General features: G+C 42.8%; 1 protein-coding gene across 1 annotated transcript in view; it reads right to left on the bottom strand.

The window, feature by feature from the left end:
- Positions 1 to 20,288, bottom strand: part of TRAPPC11 (trafficking protein particle complex subunit 11) — a 2,455,228-nt gene that overhangs the window by 360,453 nt on the left and 2,074,487 nt on the right. The window contains exon 25 of the mRNA XM_044062556.1: positions 8,762 to 8,918. Coding sequence (XP_043918491.1) covers positions 8,762 to 8,918 — 157 coding nt within the window. The remainder of the gene's footprint in view (positions 1 to 8,761; positions 8,919 to 20,288) is intronic.

Genomic DNA, 20,288 nt, shown 5'->3' with positions numbered 1-20,288 from the left:
GGAGAGGCATAAAGCAGAGTAGATATAAGGTGGGTGCGGGCAATGGTGATTCTGGCTAATGGAGTTAGAAAGGGTTTGATCCTGTAGAGGGAACCTAATTTCTTATTAACTGTTTTTATAGTGTTACTGATGTGAGGCTCATAAGAAAGGTTATTATCAATTAGAACCCTGAGTAGTTTAGTGGTAGTATCAGGAGATATAATAGTTCCATTACTAGAGGCCACGGTAAACTTAGGTGTGGAGGTTCTACGGGTGGGTGTGAATAGTAGCACTTTTGTTTTCTTTGGGTTTACGATAAGATATCTATGCAGGAGCCAATTTTCAACTGTATTAAAGGTCTTTTGGGTTAGGGATTGAAGTTCTGATGGGGAAGTGGCAGAGCATATAAGTGTGGAGTCATCTGCGTATTGGAAGCAGGTGGCTTGTGGGATTACAGAATGGAGGTCATTAGTAAAGATGGAATGTATCATTATGGACCTCATAAATGAAGACATAGGTAACCTCCTAACCAATTCAGTTTTGTGAAGGCAGATCCTGCCTGTTAAATCTGGTGGATTTCTTTGAAAGTATGACCAAGGGCAAATTTGTGCATACAACATACATTAAATTGGCAAAGACTTTCGACACAATCCCACATTCAGGCATTACCGATAAACTTAGCAAACTGCATGTAAACCCCTTCGTTGTAAGATCAGTTGCCAACTGGCTCACAAACCGGACACACACTATCAAAGTGGGTGTCTCCACATCAACCAGCAGACCTGTTAACAGCAGGGTGCCACAGAGCTCAGTACTGGGTCCCCTACTGTTTAGTATATACTTCTCAGAAGTTCAGGTCAAAACTAAAGGGTTATGGTTGACCAAGTCTGCAGATGACTGCAAACTAGGTGCAATCATCGAATCCCCAAATGATGTCAATATACTCCAGGATGGTCTCACAAAGACCAACAACTGGTGAATTAGTCACGGTCTCAAAATGAATGCAAAGAAATGCATCATCATTCCCTTCGGCACAAACAATAGCCCTTCACACTATCAAATGAATAACAATATCCTAAGTACCCATGAAGTGGTAAGGACCTGGGATCACAGATTGACTACGACCTTAACTTTGACCACCACATGTCTAGTGTTGTAAGGAAAGCTTTCTACATAGCTCACTTGATTAATAAAGGCATCGCCTCAGAGCAAAAGAAGTTACAACCCTCTTATACTCAGCACTTATCTGGCCCTTAAGTGAGTATAACCCCCATTAAGTGTGTACCATACTAAGCATCTACAGCAATTAGAGAGACCTCAGAGGTTTCTAACAAAGATGATCAAGGACATTCAGCACGTGCCTTACACCAACAGACTAAAATCCCTGTCACTATACTCCATATCATACAGACTTCTTAGGAAAGACTTATGCCTGGCCTACAGAGCAACCCAAGACCCAAACCTAATGAACTTATTGCACATCCGTAAATCAAATGGGTCTAGGGCTACCCATTCCAGGGACTTAAATATGGCCTGTGACTTAAACAGACATGCTGGAGGGACAGATTTATCTCCCAGCGACTGCCACATCTTTGGAACAGGCTACCAATTCATGTGAAACAGAGCACTTCCATGACACTGTTCAAGAGGAACCTGGATGAGTGGATGGGGCACCATAAATTCTTACTGGGGATGATGCCCACAACCCTCCTAGACATGGGCAGTCATCACTAAATGCAATCTTGAGTACTGACTAGTACTTCTATGGTATTACATTGGGTTAAAACGGTTAGGCATAGCCTAGTAATCTCCTATGATGCTATGACCAAGGTCACCATATGTCCCCTGTGTTGAACTCCAGTTACAAGAACTCTTTTATAATCTCTCTCAAGCCGTAAACAGTACCTGAGGTAAGTCAGGCATGGTAGATTATGGGTAGGAAAGAAGCACGAAAGTTTGTTGGTGACCACGAGCTACAGGAACAGCTGAGTTGGATCAGACTATCGGATCCAAACCCATGCACTGAAGAAGAATGAAAATGGACAACACAGATAGAATGTTATGATAAGTACATACATTGTTTTTCTGTGGGATGGGAGAAACAAATTTTGGGATTCTGAAATATAATGTCAGGAAACAGCATAACTACTTACAATTTGCTTCTTAGACTCTAACTTTGCATACATGGGACAGGCCTTCTGACTTGTCCTTGTGCTGGGCACTCTCTGTCTGCCAGCTGTTAAGGAGTGATGTAGTGTTTCTGACAAGTCTCAATGTCATGCAGGGAACCAAGGCAGAACTAGCAGCTCCTGTAGTTGTTCTAAAAGACAATCTGGTTACTACAGCCAAACCTAGTACTTGATTCATTAGGCAGTGACTGGGAGAACCTTTCATTGACTGCCTAGAAGAGATCTGAATTCTAAGAGTAGTTAGAAAGAACTGTACACTCTTGACAGTTAACAAACCCCTCTTCCCTGAAGAAAGGACTTGCCAGTTGTAGACTAGATGGCACATAAACTGTTTTTGTGTTGATTAACTGTTTTGCACTCTTAAAAAGTTATTTGTTGCTTAATTTTACCTGTAGGCTAACACACTCAAGTGTGCTATTACTGAACTAGAGTAGTCAGTTTCAGAGTTGCTGATCCCTGGGCTTTGTTTTAGTTCCTGTTACTGATCCATTGCCTTAGGAAGGAGGGAGTTTCTTTGCTTACCAGTGGGAGTGGGAAGCACTGAGCAGCCTTTGTCAATTGGTGAAGTTTCAGCCAGAAACTAGTAGTCCATTGGTCGCTTTTTTGGCCATTCCTCTTCAGCCCCCTGCTATAAAACACGCTAAACCACGGTTTTCCAGCTTGTACCAACTCAGCACAGATCCTCGTGGTGGCCTGCAGAGTGATCAAGCAGCAGAGAGCTAAAGAGCTAACTGACTTTCACCAGATATAAGTATTTTGTGGCTTTCCCACTGTTATTTAAGCTACACTGCGACTGCATTTGCTCTGTTTTACTGCTACTTTAAGTGATTTCTGCATTTTACACTGTTTATTGCACTTTAAGTTACTAATTGTTGCAAATTGTTTCTGTAGGCTATACACTAAAGTGCGCTAGCCGATTTACAGCATTTATAGCATTTACTGTCTGTTTTTTCCTTATCTCTGTAATAAAACAAAAAATCTCTTGTTTTCCGCCTTACTGAACTAGAGTAGTCCAGTTTCAGAGTTGCTGATCCCTGGGCTTTGTTTTAGTTCCTGTTACTGATCCATTGCCTTATTAGGAAGGAGGAAGTTTCTTTGCTTACCAGTGGGAGTGGAAGCACTGAGCTTTTTGTCGATTTGGTGAAGTTTCAGCCAGAAACTAGTAGTCCATTGGTCGCTTTTTAGCTCCCTTCAAGCTCCTTCAGCCCTGCTATAAAACATTTAAGCCTTTACCAAGCATACTCACGTTGCACACGAGAGCAGCGGCGGTTAAACAAGGTTAAACTATTCGGGCCATCTAAATTCCACTCTTCAAATTTTCCCTTAGAACTACCTTCCTCGAGCTGTACCACTGCTGATCTAACCAGCATATCCTATAACTGAAAAGTTCATCTCTACTCTGATTTAAGTAGACTATTCTCTATCTGTAAAGCCTAGCACTTACTCCTACAGTACTTGCACCTTGATAAAGCACTCTTATTATAGATAGTACCCACCAGCCTAAAACCCACTTCCCCGAGTCCTTTGAAAGTCTCTTTATCTACTACTTCTAGTATGTATCCAGTTCTAGTGTCTCTCCAGCTCAACTGGTGAACCTAGAATATTGAGGCAATGTTACAATTGCCTCTACACACAGACAATCCTCTCCTTCTCCCACAAACACAAATGCACACTATAGATGCAACTGAGGCTGAGCTCTCTCAACATAGGACTAGCAAGACCAGACAGGAGGTAGGTAACCACACACACACATACATCCTTCTAGCACATGGTACCATCACAACTTCCAAATCATACACATACTCACACAAGGAACTTATACCGGAGGCTCTGATCAAAATTTACCAAAGCAGACACCCAAACTACCACCTCACGACCAACACATGCAACACATAGACCACACAGTCAGAGTGTCAGTCACAGCCCTTAAGGCCAAACAAAATGCCAGACACACTTGTCATTGGTGATTCCATAGTCAGACACACTGGCGTCCGGCCACCAGACTGAGTAAGAAGAAGGTCACAGTAAGCTGCCTGTCGCAATTAGAATGCTTACACATAAGCCTCAGGTCTCTCAACAGCAGGTACAGTAGGACTCAGTCATTGTCCGCTGGTGTCAATGACCTGAGGCGCACTCATGGACTACATGAAAAGGGACATCAAGGAGCTCTCTGATTATGTAGCCCAGGCAGGTATGACCCTGACCTTGAGCAGTATCCACTTGTACCTAGAATGATGCCACAATACAGTGATAAGATGATCAGCCTAATAATTGAAAACCCCAAATTCTGGTGTCATTCAAGGGATCAATGTCTGTCTGCCTGGGATGACATGCTGGACAAGCCATGCTGCTTCATGTAAGGGCGGCTTGCACCTGTCACCCCTAGGCTGGATATTGGCAAAGGCTCTTGCCACCCCCATAGTGCCTTTTTAGGCAAGGCTCAAATTCTAAACCTACCTAGACCCAAAAAGGAAAAAAACTAAGGGTAATGCTGCTCAATGCCAGAAGTCTCACTCTCAGATGCACGCACTTTTCGAGGCCCTTCTCAATATGGAGAACATCGATGTCTGTGCTGTGACAGAAACCTGGTTCAAGGCTCCTGAGAGCACCCCAGCACTAACAGGTTTCACCTCATATCATGCCAGCCCCAAATCCGGACAACACCAAGAAAGGAGGGTGTCCATATTCATAAAGGACACCCACACCTCAAGGTTGGTGGCAACGCCGCGCATGCATCGGAGACCATCCAGGTGCATAACCATAGGCAAGACTGCTCTGCAATTTGTAGCATGTTACAGGCCACCCTCTCAAACTCAGGAACCTCACATGGCCTTCCTGAAAACATTGAGGGGATAAATGTATCTCCAAACACCATCATACTAGGTGACTTCAACTACCCTAATATACTGGGAACACTACTCAGCCGAACACTCTAACCCAAAAGATTCCTGGAGTTCATAAACTCAAATGCCATGGAACAACTAGTCACCATCCCACAAGAGGAGAAAATATGATCTTGATCTCATCATCCAACATGGGATCAAATGTTCAACACCGGAGTATACCCCTCACTGGTGAGATCAGATCATAAACTAATCTCGCTGAGGTCCCTCATCCGCCACCTGAAACAAAAAGACCACAGTGAAAAACTTCTCAAAAGCCGTTCCACACTTCTAAAACTAGTGTGGTCTCCTTTAAGGCCCCTGAGCCAGTGGTAAACATTACTCAAACCTGAATCACCTCTTACAAATGCCTTCTACCAGCACCTACAGGACTGCATGGATCAGGCAATCCCAAACAAAACTAAGACTCTCTGTACCAAAGGGTAAGCGCCAGTCTAGTGGACCCCAGCCAAACAAGCTCTACAACAAAAGGAGGAAGCTACTACAAGATAGAGCAAAATCCTTGAAAGGTAAAGACACCTTTGATCATTATAAGTAAAAAACTAAGAGCTCTCATAAAATCATCCAAGGCAAATTTTGAGAGAAAAATCGTCAAGGACTCTAAAGACAATCATAAGGCCTTCTTTAGCTATGTTAGAAAACTAGGAGGAAACTCCCAGATATGCTCAGAATGGTTCAAAATGATGTGAAAATTACTGAACCTACACACATTGCTAACATACTGGCTGACAGGTTCAGTGCAAACTTCTCCCTCCCCCAAAGGAGATATCTATTCAGAGGATATCTCAAGGAGTAGCCCTGGCTCAAACTAAGGCAAAAACACAGCATCCATGGGATGGTGTTCCGTATGTGCTTCATGAACAACGAGGAATTAAAGCCACAGTTAGGACAGCTGTTTAATCTTAGCCTCACCTCAGGATACGCACCCAGGAGTGGCGCCACGGTGACTGTGGTCCCACTTCATAAGGGCGGTGCCTCCACAGACCCTGGAAATTACCGCCCCATTAGCTTGACAAGCCTTATCTGCAAAGCCATGGAGAGGATCATAATGGAACTCATAAATAAAGACATAGGGAACTTGCACTTTGGATCCAACTCCAGTTTGGCTTTGTCAAGGCAGATCCTGCCTCTTAAACTTAGTTGACTTTTAGAGACAGTCACCAAGGCCATTGATGAGGGAAAGGCAGTCCATACAGCCTACCTCGACCTGGCAAAGGCCTTGACACAATACCCACTCAGGTATCATCTAAAACTCATCAGCTTGAATGTAAACCCATACATCACAAGATGGGTTGCAAACTGGCTAAGTGGACAGAGAACCCACAGGGTCAGAGTTGCTGGAGCCATGTCAGACTGAAAACCATCACAAGTGGTGTCCCACAGGGCTCAGTCCTGGCTCCACTCTTGCATCTACTTTTCTGGAAGTACAAGCAAACACAGGAGGGTTATGGCTGACAAAGTTTGCAGATGACTGCTAAACTAGGGCGCTATAGTCGAAAACACATCTCGGACATTAGATATCCCTCCAGAAGGAAGCCTCACAGAAGATAAACGTGATTGCCAGAACTGGTGCCAGAGCCATGGCCTGGAAAGTTAACGCATGCAAAAATGCATAGTCATACGCCGGGAAAATCGAAAAAAATGTTGCTACCCTTACCCCTAGCTACCATATAGGTGGCAATCCACTGAGCACAGAAAAAGTCATCAGGGGATCTGGGGACCCAAGTTGACAGTAGCCTTTGGTTTGACACTCATGTTTGCTAAAGTGTTGCTAGGAAAACCTAGTCTATAAAAAACGCTTCTATATCACCACCTTGATCATGAAGGGAGTCACATCTAGATCAGGCGGAGGTCATCAGTCCCCCTGTACTCAATCACTCACCATTTAGACCTATGATTGAATGCCCCCATGAATATTACTCCTGACCAGATGTATCTGACCTGCTGCACACCTGCTGCAGCTGAAAAGGGCCCCAAAAGTTCCTCACCAAAAAAGGATAAAGGGTCTCAAAATATATGTCTTATGCTTATGCTGCCCCACTGAAAGAACTCCAGCTCTATTCGGTCAGTCCTTTTTACTGCTTTGCTCAGAAGTGACCTGGCACTTGCCCCTGACATATAAGGCCATGTCAAACCCAGATTTGATGAATATGCTTCACCAAAAATCTAGGGATCCCTCAGAACCACAAGGGCGGAGACTTAAACCTTGACACGGTTAGTAAATAGAAACGTTACTGGAAAGGACAGATTCATCACCCAGAGACTCCCCATGCTGTGGAACAAATCCCGGGTACCATGTGAAGGCAGAGCACTGGCCTTGTTCAAGGAATCTGTTCAAGAGGAATCTTGACCAATGGATGATGCAGATATACCCCGCCCCAGGGATTACTCTGAAGATTCACTTCAGTGTCACTGCTTGACAGAGGCACAGAAAAATGATAGGCATAGTTTTTATTCAAACTAAAGGGGTGGCGAAAGCCACATAACTATGGGCTAGGCTTATAAATGCCCTTGGGCAGATAGCCTAGTATGAACCTATGAACCTATAATTCCCCCAGACATGGGAGCTTGACAGTGAAACAACTATTTTATAACACTGCATAATAGAGTACTCAAGTGTTCCACCTACTGCAGGGAGTATATAAACTGTATTCTGTTCACACTAATCACGAGGATCATGTATTTTTAAATGACAACATGAACCAGAAACTGAAAACAATGTTTTTATCATATCTTCCATACTGTAAGCATGTTTCTGCATTAGTTTTTGTTGGGTAGTAGTATTTAATTTGCTGTATCTCAAAAATGACCTGATGCGAGTCTGTACCACTGATATGATTTTGTTTTACAGTACTAGCTTCACTGCAAAATGTAGTCTGCATTCTCATTACATGCCACAGCTAAGTCACTGCAGTCTTCCTCCACCACCGAGTTCCAATAACAGTTTTTGGAATTTCTGCTGTCTATGAATACCAGTGGAAAGTGATGGCACATCATTTGCCATGATGCCACCTCCATTTTATTAGCAGCAAACGACTAAACAGATTTTTTCATCAGTTTTACATGTTCTACTGGAAGGTGGTTCTTAGTGACATTCTTTTGTTAGACCTGTTTCAATCTGGGGCATTACGTGGCCTACCATATACTGATTTTGCTAATCATCAGTGAAGGATAGTTCATATTTGAAAGACAAGCAGTGTTTCCATACATTCTATACTTAATGGCTTTGTTTGAATTTGAAAATAATGACCTATAATGTTTAATTAAGGCTGAAAAAGTCAGATGTGATTTTCTCTCCCACTCACCTATTCAATGATTTTTAGAGTAACCCTGTAGGGTTGAAAGCAATGTGATACATATCAGAAGGAAATAATGTCAGATTTCATATACAGCCAAAATGATTCACACATTCATCTTTGGTACAGACTAGAAAAAGAAGCAGTTAGTTCAGTGTTTTCTGCATCTAGCAGTCTAGGGTTTGGATTAAAGGGAATTAAAAGCAATTTGCGAAAGGGAAAAAAAAAACTGACATCTAAATAGTAGAGACTGGCAGAACTATAATCAAAGAGCTGCACACCAGCTTGAGCCACACAGCATGCAGGATCCCAGACTGCTTTTCACTGTTATGCTACAAATGAATGTCTATGTCTAGGTTATCTGTAGACTAAAAAAAAATGAAGAATGTTATACCTTTTTCCACCTGAGACTCTAGTTGACTCACTGCTTTCATAGTAGGTGCAAGCTGGAGTTCACTGGTTAACACAGTGAGTGCCCATGATGATGAACTAAGGATGTCAGTCATCAGAAGAAACGGCACATCTGCATACACTCTGTCAAGATGTTCAAACTGTAAGGAAAGAGACAACAGGTTTTAATATTACTAAGAAAGTAGAGAAAATGTTCTGTATATGGCAATTACTGTAAATATTAAAAATTCAGTTAGCAAAGAAACATGTTGTTACCAAAGTTGCATTTGTCTGTAACCACTTCAGCAACAAATTAAATAAATTCAAGACACTGGGATGGGAGCGACTGTCTGACACAGTCTTGTTCATTCTAGGGGAGGAAGGGGGTCTAATCCAGTGCACTGCAGAAACATAAGGCAGAAGATATAACGCAATTAGCTGTATAAAGGAACAAGACAGATATTATGGTGTACCAAACAGTGCAAAGTGCTGTGGCCAGACATTAGCATGTGCACACCATGAGGCCAGGATTACAAATCCCGCTTTGGAAGTTCATCAATCAGGATGTCATGGGGAGAGGAAATAAAGGCCAAAAAAATCAGTGAACTGTCACTAGGGTAGACTCTCTTTTGGTTGGCTACTAGACAGCCATCACACTGTAACTGGCATGAGGTGGGTACAATGAGGTACCTTGCCTCTTTTGAGTCTCTGTACAGTCTCTCCCAATGAGGTGATTTAAGATGCTTTCGCCAATGATGTGGAGTAAACAAAGAGGTGATAAGAGAATAGGAGCCTGCATGAAAATAACAGAAAAAAAATTAATTTAAGGCAAACAACACATTTCTTCACAGGTATCCATCCTCAACCCCTTACAAACCCAGGTGGCTACCCCTGCCGTGGTAGTTCATTTATACCACTCACTTGCACACACAGTCACCTATGGCCAATTTACAGTGTCCAATTCACCTACTGCATGTCTTTGGAATGTGAGAGGAAATCAGAGCACCCAGAGGAAACCCACGTGACAGCAGGGAGGATACGCAGACTCTGCACAGAAGGCGCCTCAGCCAAGAATCATACCAGAGAGCCTCCTGCTGTGATGTAACAACACTAACTGCTTCACCACCGCAGCCACCCTTCTTCAAAGGTATATCAGTTAGAATTTTGCAACTCAGTGCCATCAATTTGCAGTCAAGGCCAACAAAATGTCTTATTGTATGGACAGGAGATGGACATGAGGGGCATGGATATCCTTTCTCTAGACAGTATGCACTGGAAGCACCACTGCTTTGAATACTACACACAGGGACAGTGGTTTTACAAAGAAAAGGGCAGCAAACAGCATAAAACCACATCAAAGTACAGTAGTGGAAGCATGTCAGAGAGGTCATGGTCAGGGGTACTACAGTGTAAAGAAAGGCAGAAGATGCAATACTTGGGAGGAATACTTGGGAGGAAAGAGAAGAGGCAGGATAAGAGACTCAAAATTCTGTCACAGGGTAAGGTGGTACGGGAGGAAATGACTGAAGCTGCACAACATTGGTGGCAGCATGAAAGTGGAGAACATAGAGAGTTTAATTTTTATTTACTTATTTCACAGAGGATGGGCAACTCTACAATGACTTGCTGTAGACAGTGTCAAGCTAACAGAAGGAATATGGAAAGGCAGGATATGATGAAGTGTAGTGAGAGAAGGGAAAAAGCAGGTACATTGAGGTTAATGACAGCCTTGCAGTGAACTATATCTTTTTTCCCTTAGTTCATTTGTTCATATATCTATATGTATGCTCTCCAGTGTTTTTATTTAGTAGATTACTGGTTTCCCACTGAGCTCTATTTCATGAAGCAAAATGTCAAAATTAAAAAAAAAAAAAACATGACAATTTCACTTAGTACTCTGAGCTCTGACACTGCTATCACGGCAAATCTATGGGTACAAAGAAAGAAAAGTGTACATACTAAAGGAAATGAGCTTAAGATCCAACTTCAAAGAGTCAATAGTTAACCGAAATTTGGTTAAGTCATTACTCTTTATAACATGGGTCTATGTGAAATCTTGTTAAAACATGCCATTCCCATTTAATAATTATTAGTTACTCATGTTACTACAATAACCGCAAACAAAGGCTACAGACGGGCTCCATTTTATTTTTCATTTAAGAGCAAACAAAGGCTACAGAGAGGCTGCATTTTATTTTTCATTAAAGAGCATCTTACTAGTGCTCCTCAGCAATCGTAGACCCAACCAAAGAAGTACTCTATGAAGCCATACAACAGGAAACTTTAGTGAAGTTTAAGACTTACAGGCTCTATATTCTGACCAGATTCACTCTTAGCAACATTTACATCTTCTCACCAGCTGCAAGTCTCTTCTCAATGAGGACATTTTAGTACATGATGACCTCAAAGTTCATTGACTTAAGCAGCATCAATTTCCTACAGCGGAAACTGTGCTCATCCAACAGATGCTGTAGCTGGTTTTCAGACACCCCAGGGCTAACCTTGAATCAGAGACTCAATTTGGGGGCGGTAATTTCCAGGGTCTGTGAAGGCACCGCCCTTATGAAGTGGGACCACAGTCAGCTAAGGCTGGGGACACCATCGGTCCCATGGATGCTGTGTTTTTGCCTTACCAGAGTCTTAGTTTTGTCTACATCACGTAATGTTAACAGTTGTTCTCAATGATTATAAAATTGACCACTCATAAGAGCATAACGTTAAGGATCAGATGAGAAGGCAAGAAATGCTGAAAATGCATAAATATAGTTGTAAATATAGGAAACTCCTGGAAGAACCTCATACTAATCCGGATCAAATGCAGGAATGGTTAAGGAGAGGCAAATTCAAACCATATGATGAAATATTAATAAAGGCGGCCCAAGACAGTGGGCTACATACACATTGGTTTACAAAATCAATTGAACATGTGGGAGAAACAAATGTAGGCTTTGTAAAACAGAATTGGAAACAGTTGTACACCTTGTTGCTGGCTGTGATAAACTAATGGCAGAAGGACTGTATACTGAAAGGCATAATAATGTGGCAAGACTGTTGCACTGGGGATTGTGCAAATATTATAATACTGAAGTAGCTGAAATGAGCCAAAAAAGCATCATAGAAAATGATGAAGTCTACATCACACGGGATCACCCATTACCAACAGTTTAAAAGAAAGATGTGAGAAAACCCAGATATAGTGGTCCATGAAAAGAAGACAAAAGTAGCATTGATCATTGAAATTGCTACACCCAGTGACTACAGTGTCTTGTGTACAGAGAGATACAAAGTCATAAAATATCAGGATTTACAGGCAGAAATGAGAGCAATGTGGAAGAAAGATACCCAGACAGTTTCAACAGTAGTAGGAGCAATGGGTCTTATAAAAAATAATCTACAATCGTATTTAGATATGTTACCAATATACGTAATTCTGTACGAATTGGAGAAGAAGTCACTACTGGGCACATTGCAGGTACTGCAAAGGGCACATCTAGCTGACATCAAAGCAATACTGATTCCATGAACTTTAATTATACTTTGACATAGGAATGGGGTCCATTCCCACCAAGGTATTAGACACCCAAAAGATTTGGATAAACTAAAAAAGAGAGAACCATCACAAGAATCAGCTTTCTGAATCCCATTACAGGATAATCATGATCCAGCAACAGGAAAGGTTTAATAATATGCCTTTCTCAAGGTACACTACAGACATACAGAAGTCTCTTCATGTCACCGCCCTCTCCCAACCTGCCCCTACAATTCCTTGTACACAAAAGTGAAGATACAGCAGGCCTCTTGCACTCTACTTTCACGCAGGAGTCTGGGGTACTACTACTTCTTGAACTACCAGAAAAATAAGAAAAAAAGTAAACAAATAGCAGTTAAAGCCCAGTACTCTACAAAAAATAAAAAATAAAACTAGAATAAACAATTATATTATCACAGCCAGCTTAAAAATAAAAAACTTTAATCAAAAACAAAAGAAATACAAAAGATGAGTGCTTTCAGGCAAAAGCCCTTCGTCAGATCTTAAAAGCACACAGCAAAAGTACAGTTGTGTACACTTACCATAAATGTAGATGTTCGAGTGTATTCATTGTTGCAGTCATTGCATTTGGGTTATTTGCTTGCAGGTAGCCCTCAGTCAGACTGATTAACAAAGTCTTGGGTCCTGCGTCGGTTGCTGTCCCTTCTTCCATGACGTCAGGTCGTCAGAGGTATAAAACACGCAGCTGATGCCATTACATCAGTTTTTCTTGCCCCAGATGTCAGGTGTCCCCCTAATGGGAAGCAATTAAATATAAAAGTACAAAGATATACCTCCAACAAAAAAGCAAATACACCAAAAAGGCTTTTAAGCATAGTAATGGAAAGTAGAGGTATAGCCAAAACAAGTTAGGGGGCTGGAGAGAGGGTAACCAGGACTGCAACAGTGAATACAATCGAACATCTACATTTATGGTAAGTGTACACAACTGTACTATGTTCTTCGTGTTTCACTGTTGCAGTCATTACATTTGGGTAGATTCCCAAAGGAGGAGGAATTTAGATAGCATTAGGGCCAGCTATAAGGCCCTGCAAGACTGCAGTGGCAAAGCCAGCTCTGGATTTAGAGAAAATTGGCAAATGATAATGCTTGGTGAAAGTATGTACTGAACTCCAGGTAGCAGCTTCTAGGATGTCCCTGGTAGAGACGCCTCTGAGAAAGGCTGTAGAGGTAGATGCAGCCCTGGTGGAGTGAGGTCTGATCCCCTGGGGGATCCGTTTTCCATGGTGCTTACAGCAGAAATGAATGCAATGGCTTATCCATTTATAAATGGTTTGCTTTGAAATAGCCTTCCCCTCTGCCCCTGCAGCTAATGCCACCAGCAGTTGTTCAGATTTTCTTTGAGGTTTAGTCCTGTCCAAGTAGAATCTAAGTTGTCTGTGCACATCTAAGGAATGCAGTATCCGTTCCCCTTTATTCTGTGGATTGGGAAAGAAGGTTGGCAAATGAATGGATTGATTAAGAGCCACACTGGATACCACCTTGGGCATGAAGGATGGATTGGTTCTGAGGGACACCATGCCCACATGAAAGATGATGAAAGGTTCCACTGCCATAGGGGCCTGTAATTCAGATACCCTCCTAGCTGAAGTGATTGCTAAAAGGAAAGCTGTTTTCCAAGAAAGAAATTTTAAGTCTTCAGTAGGAGCTGGCTCGAAAGGAGGTAGAGTGAGTTTCTCCAAGACAAAGTTAAGGTCCCAGGCTGGGGTTGGAGCTCTCCTGGGTGGTCTCAAATTTTTGGCCCCTCTGAGGAACTGCTTGAGTGGTGGATGAGAGAAGAGGGGAGGTTCTGTGTTATAATGAGCTGAAATGGCTGAGGCGTGGATTTTAATGGAGGAAAAAGACAGGCCCTTGTGAAGCATCTCAGTTAAGTATTGTAAAATCTGAGGAAAATTGGGTGCTGCTGTGCTCATCCCTTGAGAATGATTCCAGGCACAGAATCTTTTCCATTTTTCAGCATAAGATTTTCTAGTACTAGGCCTCCTTGCCTCTAAAACGATATCCATCACAGGTTTGCTGAGGGATGGTAAAGGAGAGATTAAGTAATTAGCTGGGCTGCAAGGTTCAGTGTTAGAAGTTGAGAGTGCAGAATCTGGTTCTCCTGCTGAGACAGCAGGGAAGGAGTCTGAGGCAGGTGCTATGGAGATAACCATGACATACTGCGCAGGAGAGGGTACCAGCTTTGGCACGGCCAGTCTGGAGCAATCAAAATCATCCTTGGTTTGTCCTGTTTGATTTTTAGTAGTACTTTGGAGAGCAGAGGCAGACGGGGGGAGGTATAGACTGACAGGTTTTTTCCAGCTGAAGGACAGAGCATCCACTTTCCAGGCTTATTTGTGGTGAGTCCTTGTGCAAAATTTGTCCAATTGGTAATTCTGGGGAGAGGCAAACAGGTCTATATCTGGGCTCCCCCATTTGCTTGTCAACATGTTGAAAGTCCTTGGTTCCAGTTTCCACTCGTGTGAGTCCATGAGGTTTCTGCTTAGTCCGTCTGCCAGTGTATTTAATTTTCCTGGCAGGAATTGAGCTTGTAGATGCACTTGGTAGCTCAAGGCTGTGTTCCACAATGCCATGGCTAGTCTGCAGAAGTGGTAAGAATGTATACCCCCCTGCTTGTTTATGTACCACATAACAGCGGTGCTGTCCGTCTTTACCATTAGTTGTCCTGGAAGAATGTGGTCCTTGAAGGCCGACAGAGCATTCTGTACAGCTAACATTTCTTTTTGATTGATATGCAGGTGCATTCGACTTGGGTTCCATTTGCCCTGAATGCACTTCCCTGCCAGGAGAGCCCCCCATGCATAGTCTGATGCGTCTGTTGTTAGGGTTTGGGCGGCAAGGGATGGCATGAAAGGTAGTCCCTTGTTTTGGTGGCAGGCCTCTGCCCACCAAAGGAACACTAGGCGAAGGCAAGGGATGATAGGAATCATTGTTTCTAGGTCCTGAGAATGTTGACATCATAGGCTTTTTAGATACCACTGTAGTTTCCTCATATGCAGTCTTGCATAAGGAATTAGAAGACTGCAGGAGGCCATGAACCCCAAGGCTTGCAGTATTTGTCTTGCAGATAGCAGGGTTTTTGTGGCCACTTGTTTGAAGTAGGATGTCAAATGAATTTGTTCCTCTGGCATGAAGTAAGCCATCTGGGAAGCTGTATTCAAGCTTGCTCCCAGGAATATAATTTGTTGACAGGGTACCAGGTGCGATTTTTTTTTCGTTTATGGTGTACCCCAGACAAGTTAGAACCCTTTGTACAAAGGCCAGATGGTTCAAAAGTATGTCCTGGCTTACTGCCTGAATTAGACAATCGTCCAGGTATGGGTATATTTGAATATTTCTTTGCCTGCAAAATGCAATAACTGGAGTTAGGCACTTTGTGAATACCCTGGGCGCAGTAGATAAGCCAAAGGGCAGTGCAGAGAAAGTACAGTTGTGTACACTTACGTGGCGTTGGCTACTTCTTTTATACCCCTGATGACCTGACGTCAGGGAAGGGGAGACAGCAAACAGCGCAGGACCCAATACTTTGGAATTCAGGCCGGCCGAGGGCAACCTGCCAGCAGGATTACCCAAATGTAATGACTGCAACAGTGAAACACGAACAACATCTGATAGTGCATGTAGCCTGCTTAGAAGCGTAGGTATCTTCTGCAAGATGCTCTGACTGGGATGTGCAGCTATGCTTCTTTTGAATCTAGTGTTGCCAACCAGGCATCTTTGCCTAGCATAGGAAGTAATTGGTGAAGAGTCAGCATCTTGAACTTTGGAATCTCCAAAAAGGTGTTTAGAGTAGACAGGTCCAGGATAGGACATCATGAATTGTCTTTTCTGGGTATCAGGAAAAGTCTTGAGTAGAAACCTTGTCCCTTTTCCTCTTCTGGTAGCAGTTGAATAGCCCCATGCTTAAGAGAGACAGTACTTGTTTTTGGGCCTCTGCCCACTGATTTGGGGGTAGGTCCAGCCACCCGCTTGGTGTTGGCAACGTGTGGAAGTGAAATCTGTATCCCTGGGACACTATATTTAAAACCCATTTGTCCTGGGTAATGAGTTCCCAATTCTTTGCATGAAGAGCAATCTCATCCCCCAAAGGGGCAGTCAGTTGATAAGTGCTTGGACATTTTAAAAGGGAGTCATTGAGACAGTTTACCATAGGGGAGTCTTAATCCCAGATTTGGAAGTGGAGGCCCCCTACTGCTTAGTTCTGTGTGTCCCCTGGGACTGAAACCTGGGGTTTTTGCTGTGTCTGGGTTTGGCTTGAGAAGATCTGGAGGGGGCTGGAAAGGACCAATTCTTAGAGGGCCAGTGCCTACTAAATCTAGGAGGTTGAACTTGTAAAAAATCTTTAACAGTTTGCATAGATTTAGCTTTATCTTCCATCTTTTTAAGAACTTCCTCGGCCTTGTTGCCAAACAGGCGGTCCTGATTTAAAGGTGCATCCTACAATTTAGCTTTAACATGATCAGGCAAAGATTGCTCCTTAAGACAAGCATGCCTTTTGAGCACAGACCCAGTAACAGCTGCCCTGCAAGAAACCTCTAATGAATCAAAACCACATTGCAAAGTATGTTTTCCAACTTTTTCAGCAGAATGCATTAAATCCTGTAATTCTTTATTTTCCACACAGTCAGGAATCAACATCATTTTCTGTTTAAGCAGACCAATAACATGTTGCTGATACTTTAACATATGAAACTGGCAGTTTAAAGCCCTAATGGCCAAGGCTGCAGAAGTATAAACCTTCTTATCCCATCTATCCAGCGCCCTGGAGTCTCTATCAGAAGGGGTAGGATTTTTAGAAGAAGCCTTAATGCCCTTGGGCCCCTGTGAAATAGTCTCTGGATCTGTAATAGGATTTTTAAAAAGGAACTTGTGGGACTCAGGGACCCTGCAGTATCTGTCAGGTTTTCTAGGAGGAGGAGGCAGGAAATTAGGGGCCAAACTAGATTCCGAAAAAGCATCATCAACAATGTCTAGTACAGGAGGAATGGCTAAAGGCCAATGCTGAGGTAGGAGAAGGAAATCTCTAAGCCTCTTTTTTGAATCAGAAAAATCCTGGCTTTCCCAGCAGAAATGCTCCCTTTAGACTATGTAAGGTTTCCCCAAAAGAAAAATCCTCAGGAGGGGAAGCAGAGGGAATGGAGTCCTCTGCATCAGAATCTTCATAAGTAGATAAGGGCAAATCCAGATCATCAAAAGAATCAGAAAAAACAGAATCCTGATCAGAAGATTCATAATCAACTTCAGTCCTAGGCCTCTTAGAAGGGGGGGGGGGGTAGCTACCCCTGATTAGATTTATTAGATCTTCAGCCATTCTTATCATTTGTTTTTTTAGGCACAGAGGCCTGAGCATGTGGCCTGGGCGTCATTTTTGTAGGCATGGATCGAGATTTAGGTCTAAGTAAAGAAGGAGGCATCAATTTAATATGCAAGTCCTTTGGCCTGAATACACCCTCAGAAGCCAGTGCCTGCACAGCAGCTCCGGACCCATCCAAGGTAGAGACATCCGCGAGTTACATAGTTGAAGCATCTCTTGGCATACCAGACTCCGAATGGGTCTCAGTAGAGGCCTGCAAATCAGAAGTAGCAGGTATCAGGGGCTGCGAAAGCGCTTCGTTAAGTACCGGCGAACTGGCGAGTGGCTTAGGAGGAGAAGCATCGTCGGCAGTTTTGGACCTCGGTGGCCTGTCTCTGTCTTTATCTTTGCATTTTTTCGGAATCCCAGTAGTCGGATGCCTAACTGACGACATTTCTGGATAATTAAACTGAAATCCGAAATATTTAGAGGCGAAAATATATTGATGGATAGTGCGCTGATTAAATAAAGCACAAAACCAACAGCAAGGTACATCATGGTCAGGGCCTAGGCAAGGAATACAGTACGAATGAAAATCTTTATGAGGTATTTGCTTTCCACAAGTAATGCAATTATTAACTTTTTCTGGCATCGGTAAGGAGCAAGAAAAAGTTTCCCCAATGGGGTACTTAGCTTTAGTTGAAGACTCCGGTTCTGAAACTCTAAAACAGAAATTTCAGGAGACGGCAGACCGGCACTTGCGAACTGCTTCTGCTTCGGGCACCACATGGCAAGAAAGACTGATGTAATGGTGTTGGCTGCATGTTTTATACCCCTGACGTCATGGAAGAAGGGACAGCAACCGAAGCAGGACCCAAGACTTTGTTAATCAGGCCGACTGAGGGCTACCTGCAAGCAGATAACCCAAATGCAATGACTGCAACAGTGAAACACGAAGAACATCAACACTTAAAAACACTAAAGAAACCACAAGGCATAGAGAATCAACCAATGCACACACATTATCAAACAATCTCTGTGCTCTGAGTGCTGGCTTTAAAGGGACAGTGCCATTTAAACCAGGCATACTGTAAGCTCTCAACTTAACAGTTCAGTTCATCTCAGCAAACTCTGTGCGCTGCACAATGTTCCCACCTCTCTTACTTCTTGCAATCAATTGTATTATCATAAACTTAAAGCTATGCCATGGAAAATCCTTTGTGTGTCTTGCAAGTGCATTGGTTGTATTCTGTAGTCTAATGTCACTAAGAGGTTTCAGAACTTGAACCTTCAACAACATATTGGTTTTGCCCACATAAAAACAAAAACACCCATCACATAGAGCAAGGTATACCAAAATGTGCATGTAACCTAAAATCAAAAACTTGTCCAGAGCATGGATGGCAAAAAACTTGCACAAGAAATACACGCACAAACCTTGAACAACTTGCAAGGAAAAGTAGCAAACATGTTAGTCACAGAGGCACATCTCACTCTATTACACAAATCTCTATAACACACCTGCCTCCTAAGGCAATGCGCATTCCTAAAACTAAAGCAGAGAAACAGACCAACAACCCTGGATATGTTCTCATCAAGCCTTAAAATGGCCCAATTTTTCTGAGTAATGTCACAGACAATTGTGGTATCATCTGAATATGTCAGAGCCATACGGGTGGTATTTACTGCGTGACATGGACACTTTCTTGACGGCAAATCGGCCTTTCTTAAAAAATAGGGGACCCCACTGGTAGAACAGTGGGTCAAGCTTTCATGGAAATGTTTCTCTACCTCATTAATTTTATAACCTCTCTATCCACAAAATAACTTGCCAGATTCTCAGTAGCTGTTCTAAACTTTCCATCATTTGTGTGTAGCCTAGAAGTCTTTAAAAATGGGCTCTTCATCACCGAGATGCATACTGGAACGATGTAACAAAGTGTTATTCCAACAATTTCTTCTATACAACTCTGTATCAACACTACCATCTTCAAACATCACAAGATGTACATGCAAAAAATCTATACTGTTACTTGAGTGCACACTAGTAAACTTAATAAATGTAGTGGAGCTGTGCAAGAACTCACTGAAATTTCTTCTTCTTTCGGCTGCTCCCGTTAGGGGTCACCACAGCAGATCAACTGTTTCCATTTCCTCCTGTCCTCTGCATCTTGCTCTGTCACACCAACCACCTAAATGTCCTCTCTCACTACATCCATAAACCTTTTCTTAGGCCTTCCTCTTTTCCTGTTATCTGGCAGCTTCATCCTTAGCATCTTTTTCCCAATATACTCTGCATCCCTCCTCAGCACACGTCCAAACCAACGTAATCTTGCCTCTCTGACTTTGCCTCCAAACTTTCCAACCTGGGCTGACCCTCTAATATACTTATTCCTAATCCTGTCGATCCTCGTCACACCCAGTGCAAATCTTAAAATCTTCAACTCTGCCACGTCAAGCTCTGACTCCTGCCTTTTTGTCAATGCCACTGTCTCCAACCCGTATAACATAGCTGGTCTCACTACTCTCTTGTAGACCTTCCCTTTCACTCTTGTAGACCTTCCCTTTCACTCTTACTGGTACTCGTCTGTCACAAATTACTCCTGACACTCTTCTCCACCCACTCCATCCTGCCTGTACTCTCTTCTTCACCTCTCTTCCACATTCACCATCACTCTGAACTGTTGA

Source organism: Protopterus annectens, chromosome 2.part1 (genome assembly GCF_019279795.1).
Source record: "Protopterus annectens isolate FY-2018-M chromosome 2.part1, PAN1.0, whole genome shotgun sequence".
Lineage (NCBI taxonomy): Eukaryota > Metazoa > Chordata > Ceratodontiformes > Protopteridae > Protopterus > Protopterus annectens.
This window is presented reverse-complemented; position numbering and strand designations above follow the sequence as displayed.